The 13488-nt window shown below is 34.2% G+C and overlaps 1 protein-coding gene across 1 annotated transcript; it reads right to left on the bottom strand.

Annotated features, from left to right (window-relative positions):
- Positions 1-8992: 8992 nt before the first annotated feature.
- LOC149544012 (uncharacterized) lies at positions 8993-10970 on the bottom strand. The gene is made up of 2 exons (XM_089796366.1): positions 10390-10970; positions 8993-10062 (listed from the first exon to the last, which is right to left on the bottom strand). The coding sequence occupies exons 1-2, from the start codon at positions 10666-10668 to the stop codon at positions 9727-9729; spliced, it is 615 nt and encodes a 204-aa protein (XP_089652492.1). The 5' UTR covers positions 10669-10970; the 3' UTR covers positions 8993-9726.
- Positions 10971-13488: the final 2518 nt, after the last annotated feature.

The raw sequence follows: 13488 nt of genomic DNA, 5'->3' as shown, positions 1-13488 counted from the left end.
ATTTCAAGTTTCCTAATATTTTAATAACTTAAACTAGTAAAAATGTGTATTTTTCGTACCTAACTTAATAAAAAATTAACACTATTAATTAATTTCAAAATAAAAAATAATATTTTATTTCCTACCTAATATAAAAAATTAAAGATTTAATTAAGTACAAATTTAAACACTATTTTTCAACTATTATATTAATAAAATTAAAATTAAAAATATTATTTATTTTAAAAGGCCTACCTCATACTTGGTTAAATGACCCTATGTGTTGGTATCTCTAACTATTGTTATCTATTAGTATTAAACACTTTTTCATTTACAAGGCAAAGTCAGATGATCATCACTGTGACCGAGCTACTCTATATAGGCCAAGTCATGTACATAAATATGTATGTACCGAGCTCTATAGGAGCTGAGTAAGTATGTGGTCATAGAGTTTTTTATATACAAGTTGAGCTCAACAACTACTAAGTAGTTTCAAAGCATACAATGTCGAGTTACCAAGTACATGCTAAGAACAATATAGGCTAAGCAACTACAATGACGAGTATCAAAAAATAGCAAAGGTTGAGCAATGCAAAGTATATATGAAAGTTAGAAATGATATGGATTTTGAGGTAAATCATTTTCAAGCGAAGATGGAAGGAACATTTAATATATGTAGAGGTTGTTATAGAGAAATTTGTGCATTAATGATGTGGATCACATATCCCTAAGTTTTGTGATCAAAGATTCAGATGAAGAGGTTAATTATGGAAGTATCTAGAAAAATATTTATAGAACTTTTTAAATAGAGAAGACCTTAGTTGAAATAAATTATTCAATTGTATATGGTCATTGATATTATACAAATGTCACACTCTAATCGATCACAGCTAGTATTAACAGAGCTTAATCGAGCACTAAAAAAGACTCCAATATTAGTTAAGCAGAACTGAAAAGGAGCCAAGTTCAATTGGTCATCGAAGAGAATAAGTGTAAACCAAGTTAGGTTGTTCAATGAAGGAATTCAATGTAAACCAAGTCAAGTTAGTTACCAAAGAAATTCAGCATTAACCAAGTGATTCATTTTTAGTATTAGTCGACTAACAGCAGAATACTTTTGGTAATTAAATGGTTAATACAAGTCATCCTAGTGGGTGTTAATTATTTGTTTGAAAGGGCATTCAAGATGACTTGAAATTGGGTTTCATAATATGAAAGTTCAAGTTGTGGATTGAAATGTGAAATAGGAAGAATGAAAAAGATGTGAATTAAGAAGGATATATGATTGAAGATAGAACATCCAAGAAGATGCAAAGAATATTCTAATCAGGTGGGATCCAAAGGATAAACTAGAACAGTGATCTAAATTTGCAAAGTTAGTTGCTTCATCAATCAAGTCAATCATTGTTACTATCTAAAAATTATAGTAGATAAGTAATCTCTTAACAGAGTTGGCTTAATAGTCATTTTGTAAATCCTCTAACAAGATGGCATTTCTAGATTGAAGTGTTTGAAGATCTCTAACAAGGCCACTCCTAACAGGGTGATTCAAATCCTCTAATAGAGTCACACTTAGTTGTGTGTTTTGTAACCTTTACTAGGGTTGTCTCCTAACAAGACTCACTTTAGAAGAGTGAAAAGTTGTAACTAGTTTTATTGGTGGTTTTCCCAAATTGGGTTTCCACATGAAATCTTGGTGTCTCATGTGTTCATGTTATTTTCTTAAAATTTTATGTTTCTACAACTAATTTACTAATGGTTATTTCACATTAATACCTTAAGACTTCTTTGTCAACAGAGTTATAGTGCATATCTATTTCTAACTGAGTAGTGCAAGGATTTGGCATAGTGAGAAATTTGTATTGACATCTAAGGGATTTGGAATTGTTTTTGTGGTAATTGATTCACCCCTCCCCTCTCAGTTACTCCTCTTATATCTCCAAAAATTGGTATCAGAGTTTTTGGTGCTTGTAGGAAAGGTTTCAAAGACCTAAGCTAAAGATCAAGATGTCTTACAGAAGAGAGATCCATAAGCTTAACAGAGACAACTTTTTAGCATGGCAAGAATTGATGAAGCTATATCTGGGAACCATTGGAGATACATGTCTAAACTTCTTAGATAATTAGTAGCTGTCACCACCAAAACCTTTAATTGTGGATCATATGGTAAACATGAAGAATCACAATACAACGATGATTGGTATTTCTTGTTCTCTCAACTATAAATTTGATGAAGTCAAAAATTTCCCTACTACCTACGATATGTGGAACAAACTATGAAATATTTTTGGAGGAGATGTTAATGTGAAAAGATCCAAAGTAGAAATTCTAAGAGACTAGTTTAAATAGATGAAGATGAAAGAAGATGAAAACATTACAAATATAGTGAAAGAATCAAAGCAAGTGTAAGTGCAATTAGAGTTGCAAGAGGAAAAATAGATGATACAATAGTAGTCAACAAGGTATGAAGAAATCTTCTTCCTATTTATGCAATTAGAGTTTCAGTTATTCAAGAGATGAGATGTGATCCCAAAAATGATATAACTTTGGATGTACTAGTGGGAAGATTAATATATTTTGAGGTAGATAAGTTTCATAACTATCTTCCTAGCACTAGCAATGTATAATGCCGGCATTGAAAGCCAAACTAACTCTTGGTAGAAAGAGAGGAAACTCGAAAGGAAAATAGATTTATAATGAATAAGATGATGACCTTGAAGTTATTGAAGTCATGCTTGCAAGAAGGTTACCAAAAGGCAAAGGTAAATATAAAGGTAAAATACCATTGATTTGTTTCTCTTGTGAAGAAGTTGGCCACATTGTTGCAAGGTGTCCAAACAAAGAAAACAAAGATGATAGAAAATTCAGCAAGTTCAAAGGCAAGTAAGATTTCAAGAGCTACAAAGACTACAAAGATAAAAGTAAGAAATCTTGTTATATTGCTAAAGATTCTGGTAGTGATGATGAAGATGAAATGATATATATTGTTGTTAAGTATGAAAGTAGATGATGAGGATAATGAAAAGACAACATTTATCTTTCATGTTAGCAAGAATGACACATGGATAATAGATAGTGGGTGTTGTCATCACATGATTAGTGACAATACTAAGTTCGAACACTTGGAGCATTATGATGGTGGAAGTTTTAGATTTGGAAATAATGAACCATGTTATATGAAAAGAAAAGGATGCATTGTATTAACTAATGGAATTAACTGTGAAATGCTTATTGGGTTGAAGGACTAAAACATAATCTTCCAAGTGTGGTACAGCTAAACAACATTGGATACAAGGTGGATTTCATGAGTGGGAAAGCCAAGTTCTTGGGAGGTAAAGGAAACCTAGTTGGGACTAGAAATCAGACTAAAGGTAATCTATTCTATCTAGATCTCACTAAAAGTTCATGTTTTTGGCACAAGTAGAAGAAAGTTGGCTATAGTATAAAAGAATGTGTCATGTAAAATTTGATAATCTAGTTACCATAAGCAAGAAAAAAAGATTAAGAAGTATTCCAAATCTTAAAAAACCTCAAATGGCCAAATGCAAACAAAGTCAGATTAGAAAAATGGGCAAAAGTAGTTTCAAAAGTAAGAATTACAATACTGAAGAAGTCTTGGAGCTAGTCCATACAAATCTTCATCGACCAATAGGTTCTGAGTGCTACTTGGTGCAAACATATATTTCATTTTTATTTTTTATGATTATTCTAGGATGATGATAGTGATGTTCCTAAAAGAAAAATCTATAAGTTTTCAAAATTCCAAGTGGTATCTGGCTAGAGTTGAAAAGGAAATGAGGAAAGAATTTGAAATGTCAATGTTTGGAGAGATAAAATCATTTGTTGATTTACAAGTTCATCAAATGAAGGATGACATCTGCATTACTCAGTCAAAGTACATCGAGGAAATACTGAAGACTTTTGGAATGGAAGATTCCAAACTAGTTGGAACACCTATGTCTACTGGACACAAACTATCTAGAAATGATTATTCAAAGGAGGTAAATTGTACTACCTACAAATCCATGATTGGGAAACTTTAGTATGTGGTGCACACAAGGCATGATATTGCATTAGTAGTTGGTATAGTTGCAAGGTTTTTTGCTAATCCTAGAAAAAATCATATAATGGCAGTCAAAAGAATTATGAGTTATCTAAAAGACACTCAAGACTATGGTCTATGGTACAAGAAAGGAGGAATCTTTGAGTTGAAATCCTTTACTAATGATGATTAGGCTAGAAGCATTGATGATAGAAAAAGTACTAATGGAGGATCACTATTTCCTGGAAATAGGTTAGTATCATGGGCAAGTACAAAGCATAATTACATCTCTCAGTTTGCAACAGAGGCAAAATATGTTGTTGCAGGAGTTAATTGTTCCAACATAATTTGGTTCAAGAAATTGTTGTCAGAAATGAAGGAAGAAATCAAGTATCTAGTATTTATCTATTGTGATAACACAAGTGAAATCAACATATCCAAGAATCTAGTGATTCACACTAAGACAAAATACATTGCAATCAGGTATCATTCTATAAGAGAACTAGTTCAAGATAAAGAGGTTAGATTGGAATATGTGAACACAAAGGAGCAGGCTGCTAACATATTCACCAAGCCATTACCTAAGGATGCATTTTTGTATCTAAGAGGTAAGCTAAGGGTCATTCCCCTATTTGATGCTCACTAAGAGTATAGATTAGTGATGCACCAACAAGAGCTTCATTGCCAAATTATCAAGTTGATGCAAGAATTTCATAGCACATTGCACGTGAATCAGTACATCAGGTACATTGTAAATTCATTATATAAAGTCTTTGGCATTGGATTCAAAAGAGGGAGAGATAGATGGCATTGTGCCAAAGAATCAAAGGAGGAGATTTTTATAAAAGCACAAGGGAGATTTTGATTAGGCAAGGTCTGAAGATACGATAAAAGAGGGAGAATCTCAGAGGGAGTTTTCATGGATGAACAATTAGAATCAAACTAAGGATATTTTCTCCAAAGCTTTCTTTGCATGATGACATGTTGTGTTGTCATCAATACCAAGGAGATTTTTGAAATCAATTATTCATTTATCTATTGTCATTGATGTTACACAAATGCCACACTCTAACTGAGTACAACTAGTATTAACTAAACTTAGTCGAGCACTGAAGAAGACTCCAGTATCAGTCAAGAAGAATTTAGAAGGAACCAAGTTCAGTTGGTCATCAAAGAGAATTAGAGTAAACCAAGTTAGGTTGATCAATGAAAGAATTCAATGTAAATCAAGTCAAGTCAGATACCTAAGAAATTTAGTATTAACTAAGTGATTCATTTCTAGTATTAGCCAACTGACAACATAATACTTTTCATAATTAGATGGTTAATACAAGCCAACCTAGTGGATGTTAATTATTTGTTTGAAACGGCATTTAGTCCGACTTGGCATTGGGTATCACATATATGAAAAGTCAAGCTGTGGATTGAAATGTGAAATAGGAAGAATGAAAAAAATGTGAATTAAGAAGGATATCCCATTGAAGATAGAACATCCAAGGAGATGCAAAGAATATTCTAATCAGGGAGGATCCAGAGGATAAACCAAAAACGTGATCTAAATCTACAAAGTTAGTTTCTTCATCAATAAGGTCAATCATTATTACTCTAAGAATCATAGCAGTGAAGAAATCTCTTAACAGAATTGTCTTAAGATTCATTTTGTAAATCCTCTAACAAGGAGGCATTTCTAGATTGAATTTTTTGAAGACATCTAACAAGGCCACTCTTAATGGGGTGATTCAAATCCTCTAACAGGGTCACACTTAACCATATGTTTTGTAACCTTTAATAAAGTTGGCTCGTAACAGGGCTCACCTTAGAAGAGTGAAACGTTGTAACTAGTTTTATTGGTGGTTATCCCAAATTGGGTTTCCACGTTAAATCTTGGTGTCTCATGTGTTCATTTTATTTTCTTAATGTTTTATGTTTCTGCAACTAATTTACTAAATTTTATTTCACGTTAATATCTTAAGACTTCTTTCCTAATCGAGTTACAGTGCATATCTAGTTCTAACCAAGAAATACAAGGATTTGACATAGTAAGAAGTTTGTATGGATATCTAAGGGATTTAGAATTGTTTTTGTGGTAGTTGATTCACCCCTCCCCTCTCAGTTACTCCTCTTATATTTCCAACAAATCATAACATAGATTATATGAGGAAGAAAGAGAAGAGATGAGAAGAGAGGAGAATATAGGCAAACTAGGAGAAATATGCAAATGGTGAAGTAAAAGATCGAGATCAGATTAGAAGTCAGTGGAAGTGCTATGTTATCTCTTAACAAAGAAAGTGACCTATTCAGAGAAATGAAGGGGAAGAAAAGTATTATCAGATCAGACAACAATATTAGTTAGCAAGGAGAAGACTCGACATTAGCTTACAGAGCATTTTGAGAGTTAGGTACTGAATACATTCTAATCGACTTGAATCTAGGTAAATATCTTAACAAAGTGGTCTTAAGAGATCTTTGTAAATCTCCTAACATAGTCCTTACTTTATTGTAAGTGTTAAATACTCTAACAAGGTGATACCCAAGAGTCTCAAATGTTTTTAATAGGTTAGACCCCTCATAGGGATGTATATCATATATTATGATCAAACATTGTAACCGTAATAGGTTAACTTTATTACTACAGTAGTGAAGATTTGTGGGTGTCATCCCCACCTAATTTTACCTTCACCTTGGAGGATTTTTGGGTAACAAATATTGTGTTATGTGTTTATTTTCATGCATGTGATAGATCAGATTTACATGCACAAGATAACTAGTGAATGTGTGAATGAATTGTTGAAAGGTAAAAGTGCTTAAGATTTTGATTCACACCCCCTCTCCCCCCCCCCCCCCCCACCCTTCAGTATCTTGTTATCATGTTTATACTTCCATAAATCAACACTATGTTCCCTCTCCCTCTTACTCCTTTTACCCCTTAGTGCACAAGTGAGGGGCTAAAGGACGAGTCAACATTTATAGTGCCAAGGGGTACTCGATCAAGTATCTCTTGGCACATCAATTCCAAATGGAGTAGACGTGGACCTGATCGAGTTACACCTGGTCAAGCCAATCCTTGTGTCGTAAATCATGACACTCATTAATGCTTTTACCCTTCGCCCGTGTTCCACAACACTAGGATAGGGTGGTTGATTGGTTAGAAAATGGCCTTCAAAGACCCTAGGTGGATGAGATGTGGATGATTAGGGAACCTTGAGGGAAGAGAATGAGGAGTTCTTAGATAGATTAATTATGGAGGACTAAGTTGTGTAGATGTACCCTCTGTAAGTTTGGTCCTTCTTCTAAGTGGTTTATTTTTTGTGTTCTTGCCTTGGGCCCTTGCTTTGTATTATTTTCTTTGTTTTGACAAATTGAAATTACTCCTCTTTTTTCAAAAAGAAAAAAGAAAAAAAATGAATAGAAGGAAACGATAGAGGTAAAATAATAAATATAGAATAAATTTTATCTACTTAATTGGTTAAGAATAGGCTAAAATTAGGAGTGACTAGGAAAGGGACAATGTCTACAACTATAGTGTCATATCCTAATGTGTCAGTGTTATGTTGATTAAAAAATGTATTTCCATGTCACTGATGTACCAAATGACCTTGGTTAGGAATTACATGGTTTTACTAGTTTTATACTCATGAAAATGATCAAAGACACAACTCTTGAGTCATGCAAAATGAGAATAAGAAAGTGGTTCCTTTTAGTGCTCAAAAAGAAAAAATCTTAAGTGTTCTCCTTAAAATGTTTAACGGTATTTTAGTGATAATTGATTTGATGGTTGGTTGTAAAATAATGCATATTGAATATTGATACATACTGATAAATCGCATTTGACTTGTACCAAGACAACTCATGGTAGGAATGAAATGGGTATGATCTAAAGAAGTTTGAGTTTAAGCAATCAATCTTACATGGTGAAATATTAGTTGTGCACAACAAAATTAGCCCAGAGAAGGGAATGTTAATATTAATATGTACAATGGATGTCTGAAAATGAGAAAAATTATGGGCATAATAAATTCAAATGTGGAAGAATATGAATTAATATGGATAGAATAGGGCCAAGTGTATGCAAATGAGTGTAAATGTAGAGATGATGTGAATTTGGGAATGGTTCCAACATTGCATAAGTGTGGCATTTGTCAATATAATTATATTAATGCATACCTCAAGATGGGTGCTAAACTAATTTAGAAATGATATGAGTGTACAAATTACTCTATTATAATTTCACTTTCAAATTAAGGAAAACACTTTTTAAGGATTTCAAATATTTCATAATGCTAACTTTACAATTATGGTATCAAGTTAATGAATTACTCTCTTTCAACTTGGAGTCAATGTTGTTTCCTTAAGAATAAAGCCAAAATCCAAAAGGCATGATTCTTGTCTTATCATGCAATAAAGCATTTAGGAATTGATTCATGGTGGACTCTTTGAACTTTTCTACTTCTCTACTAGTAGACACAAACGTATCTTTCAATTATCAATGCAATATGACTTCATATAATAAGACAATGAAAAAGTTATGACAAGACATTTTTTCTCAATTGAACGCTCCCATACTCTTACCTTAGCCATACAATAAACCATTAAATAAATTGTAATCAAATCTTTTATAATTATAAAAGAAATCCCTTTTTCTCTCAATTGAACATACATTAAACCATTAAATAAATTAGAACTTTTATAATTATAGAAGAAATCCCATCAACTTTTAATACTCCATAGTAGATGTGTTGAATTTTGTATAAAATCAATTATAAAAAAACTAAAGACTAATGGACACAAAAGTCTCTTTGAATTACCACCAAAACATAGTTTCATAAAATAAGACAATAAAAAAGCAATGACAAGACATCCTTTTCCAATCAAGCACTTCCATACTTTTACGTTAACCATGCATTAAACCATTAAATGAGTGTAACCAAGAACTTGGTAATTATAAAATAGATCTCCTCAACTCTTAAATACTTCACACTAAATGTCTTTGGATTTTCTATTAAATAAATAATAACCATCCCATATATATTTGGAGGATGAGTGTGCATTTTAACAAGTATCATTAAAACGTACATATATTTATGAAATGGGTTCAAAATTCTAGAAAGTGGAGGTAAAAGAGTTTGAACTGGGTCCACAAGACCAAATGATCTAAAAGACGAAATGATACTACTATCATTGTCATTCACCAAAACTTTCTACTAGAAGGTGAAGGTGAAGGAATTTAAACAATGTTCACAAGACCAAATGGTCTAAAAGACCAAGAGCTCTAGTATCATTCCCATTCACCTAAAACTAATACTCAATATAAGTTACACCTCACGTATACTAGAAGGTGAAGGTGAAAGGGTTTTAACGACATCCACAAGACCGAGCGATCTAAAAGACCAACTGCAACTACTATCATTCCCATTCACATAAAACTGCTAGTAAACTATAAGTTACACCCCACATCATGTGATTATAATTTTCCTTCTCTTTAAATTCAAAGAATGCAAGTTTAAATGCTCTCTTCATATAATTCTCCATTTGACATTCTATCCATCACTAAACTTGCATTGCCTAAATTTGAAAGCACCTAGAAATCGGCTTAGACTTCAAGATCTACTATAGACAATGAAAAGAACTTGAAAATTGTTGACAATATTGTTCTTGATCTCATGTACTGATAATCTCATAGACGTCATTAAAACTCATTAGCTCATTCAATTTCGACGAAGAAGAGCATGAGCCACGGCCTGCAGCTCTCCCCCATCGTTGCCCATGTACTCCTGCGAGCATGAGCTCCGATGAAGCTGCGGATCTTGAAAAACTTCGTAGTCCATCCAATTACTAAAACAAACGGGGCTCTCCTCCTTCACACGCTGGACCGTACCATTACTCGCCTGAAAAGTCGGCTGACATGGCGAGGGCGACCCGGAAAACTGATGATGACGTGGCAATGGAGGAGACGATACAGAAGGCGGAGCCGCCGACTCAGCAGCCACGCGGCTCGCCAGCTGTGCCTGAACCGATGCCAGCTCAGCCTGCAAACTCGCAACCTGCAAAGAACCCGTACAGAGGGGTTAGTACTCAAAGCCTGGAGTAAAATTTGGGGAAAACAGATGAAACATCACATATTTGCACAAATATCGTATTTTTGCATTAATATCAGCACAAATATCATATATTTGCACTAAGATCCGAACAAATGCCATATATTTGCACAAATATTGTATGTTTGCACTAATATCAGCACAAATATCATATATTTGCACTAAGATCAGGCCAAATGTCATATATTTGCACAAATATCAGAGCAAATATCGTATATTTGCACTAATATCAAAACAAATATCGCATATTTGCACACTGCAAACCCTGAGTACCTGTTGCTGCAGAGCGACAATGTGCGAAACGCAGCCATAGACGGGATCTTTAATTCGCGCCTGAGCTTCGTATGAAATTGTGATCACTGCCTCGCAGCGTTCGGGCGTAGGAATGTGCAGAAGAAGCTTTGAGACATTACTGGCGCCAAAGATTTTGTGAACAGCCGCGAAATGCGTAGCACCCTGTTCTGAGCCGAAATAGGGCGCAAACACACAACCTTTGACGCATTTTCTTCTCAAGAATTTGCAGGCGCCACAAGGAGCTCCTCCTCCGCTCATCGCGAAGATTGTTTTTTGAACTCTTTATACGAGCTTTAGGTTTGCTGTTGCTGTTAATTGTTTCTGAAATCCTCGATTTCACCTCCAAAATCTGTGTGTTTTTGTCTCCTGGCGGAGGACGCGGGGGCGGAATTGCGGTGCCCTGGGGTTCGAACTGTGGACCTAATAAAGGGCGATGGATGGGCTTATGTTCGTTCGGCTTGTGGGGCTTTTGAGGGCGAGGGCTTCGAATGTCAAAGCGGCCGGCGACGGCCAGCTCGGATTTTGATGTTCCCTTCTCTGCTGCCACTCTCGGTCATCTCGATGTCAGAAGTGAGCATCAGACAAACACTCTTTAACAAACAATGTTTACCAAACCCATGGCCCCATTCTCAATCAAAAGCTTGGTCATTGATATATGATGAAATCATGAATCATTAGCTGCACAGGCCGGCCTGCTAACCTTAAAGAAATTTTCAGTTGGAATTGTTTTTATGGAGGAATCTTTTGGGTATTGGATAGGGATTGGGATCTCTCCTCTATCAAATTCATTTAGGGCACATTCAGATTTTGTATTTTATGATATTGGAGTCAATCTTGAGTTTGTCCTCTATCATGTCGAGGCCTTGCACTTGACAAATCTTTATTTCGACTAAAGGCTTGCTGAATCAATTGAATTTTGGAATTACTTATCGATAAACATCATAAATTGAGGGTGACCCAATTCAATGTCTCGTCCTTTATGATGTAGGGACCTTACACTCAACAATACTTAATATCAACCAAGGGATCATTGAATCAATTGGAATTCGAATTTACCTATAGATAAAAAGTAAAGAAAGAGAGTATTCTAATTCAATACTCGTCATTTATAATGTTAGGGTCTTACGCTTGGAAGGATTTGATCTCGACCAAATGCCCATTGAATCGATTGAAATTTGGAGTTACATGTAGAATAAAAGCGAGAAAGGAAGATATTGAGATTAGTTTGTTTAGCATAAATATTATATTTAACTTTTGTCCCATGGAGTGACATCTATGTCACATATGTGCGCACATGCCACCACAATGACTTTGTAGGTAATTTCGAGGTGCGACGTCTGGTCTTCAAATAGTTCACATTCAGTTATGACCACGGAGTGCACATGAAGAATTGTTGGAGGCAAGGCGAGTACCTAATCCTTGAGCCCAATTAATTAGGTGGAAGTGTAATAGGACATTAAAGGGTTATATATTTTAAGATTATACTAATTATATATTGTCATTTTAAATTCTAAGTGTAATGGGATGTTGAGGGGTCATATATTTTAATATCATAGTAATCTATATTATGATTTTAAATTGCATAATGATGATTATTATTAGAAATAAATATTGAAAAAGTTAAATAGTTGAGTGCATTGAAATTATAAATATTATGTATTTTAATAGTATTGTACATAGATTTGTGATTTCAAAGCATCTAGTGTTGACTATGATAATTAATCATTAAATGAAATGAGTTTATTAAAAACAAGTCACATCTATGTTGCATTTTAAAAGCATTGAATCAAATATGATGTTATGTGGGTGCACCAAGAAAACAAGAGTTAGTGTTTAAAAACTATTGGTCAAACTTTTTTCTTTGTATTTTGTACCACCTCAATTAAAATCATTTTAATATGGTAGTATATAAAAATGGGGACTTAAAACTTTTGGTTTGAGCAATGAACCTATCTAGTTGGTATATAATATTGAGTCATGTGATAGCTTTATTGTTGGGTACATAAAATTCATAGTAAAAGAGTTTTTTTCAACTTAAAATTAAAATTTGAAAACTAAAAGTTCTAGGAGCATTTCTATAATTCTCACAACCAAACTAAGTCACTTGCGCAAGTAATAGATTTTAACTTGATTGAAAAATAGATAAAATTGAGAAATCTAATGTGAAAGAAAATGGAAACAATTAACATTTGAGTTATGTGTTGATTTTAGTAGAAATCAGATCACGTGTAAAAAAAATGTAATGCCTTGCACGGAGATCCTTGGAAACAAGGACAAAAATAAGCCAAGATTTAAAAATTTTAAAACAAGTAGATCACAATGGAAGACTAACCAAACATCCTTACACCAACGGATCTCCAAACACCACTACTAACCAAAACGACTGATAATGGAAGACACAAAACTAAATTTGAATCAAAACATACTGAATCATAAATGTGACACCAAGGGATTGAAGAGCACCTAAGAGGGTAGCCAAAACACTTCCTGAAAAGTTTGGGTCTTACCAAAAAGTACCCACTATCCGCTCAGACAGGTTTTTACAAAAATCAGGCGATACTTTAAGCACTGGGCGATACTTTCCTGTATCGCGTGACATTACTCAAAAAGAAGGGTGACACTTTTAGGGTTTGGTCGACACTTCTCTTAAGGGCGTACGATACTTCTTCAATGGGGGCGGGATACTGGAAAGTATCGCACGACATTACTCTAAGAGGTGTGCGACACAATCAAGGAACACATGACAGAACTTCAATGGGTTGGTTGCCTTGGAAATGCAAGAAAAACACTAAAGAACAACCAAAAGGTTAAAACTACGTTCAAAACCTCCACATTGGGGAGTACCGAATCCACAAATAGAGGCTTGAACACTTGAATACACTATTGAAAGACATAAACTGCATCTAACCATCTAAACAAGTAGTGAAGGGAAAGTACAAGAGGAAACATTGTAGTGTACGAGAGCAACATCACAATAACAGAAATAACATCACAATCTACAATACAACCAAACTAAGTATGCAGTTCCTCCCAACCATAATGGCATCATAAGACCATCATGGGCCCTAGCCATCCACC

This window comes from Cupressus sempervirens, chromosome 8, assembly GCF_028749045.1.
Source record: "Cupressus sempervirens isolate cs-2001-9-10 chromosome 8, ASM2874904v1, whole genome shotgun sequence".
Taxonomy (NCBI): Eukaryota; Viridiplantae; Streptophyta; class Pinopsida; order Cupressales; family Cupressaceae; genus Cupressus; species Cupressus sempervirens.
The sequence above is the reverse complement of the archived record's forward strand: the minus strand, read 5'-3'. Positions and strand labels throughout refer to the sequence as shown.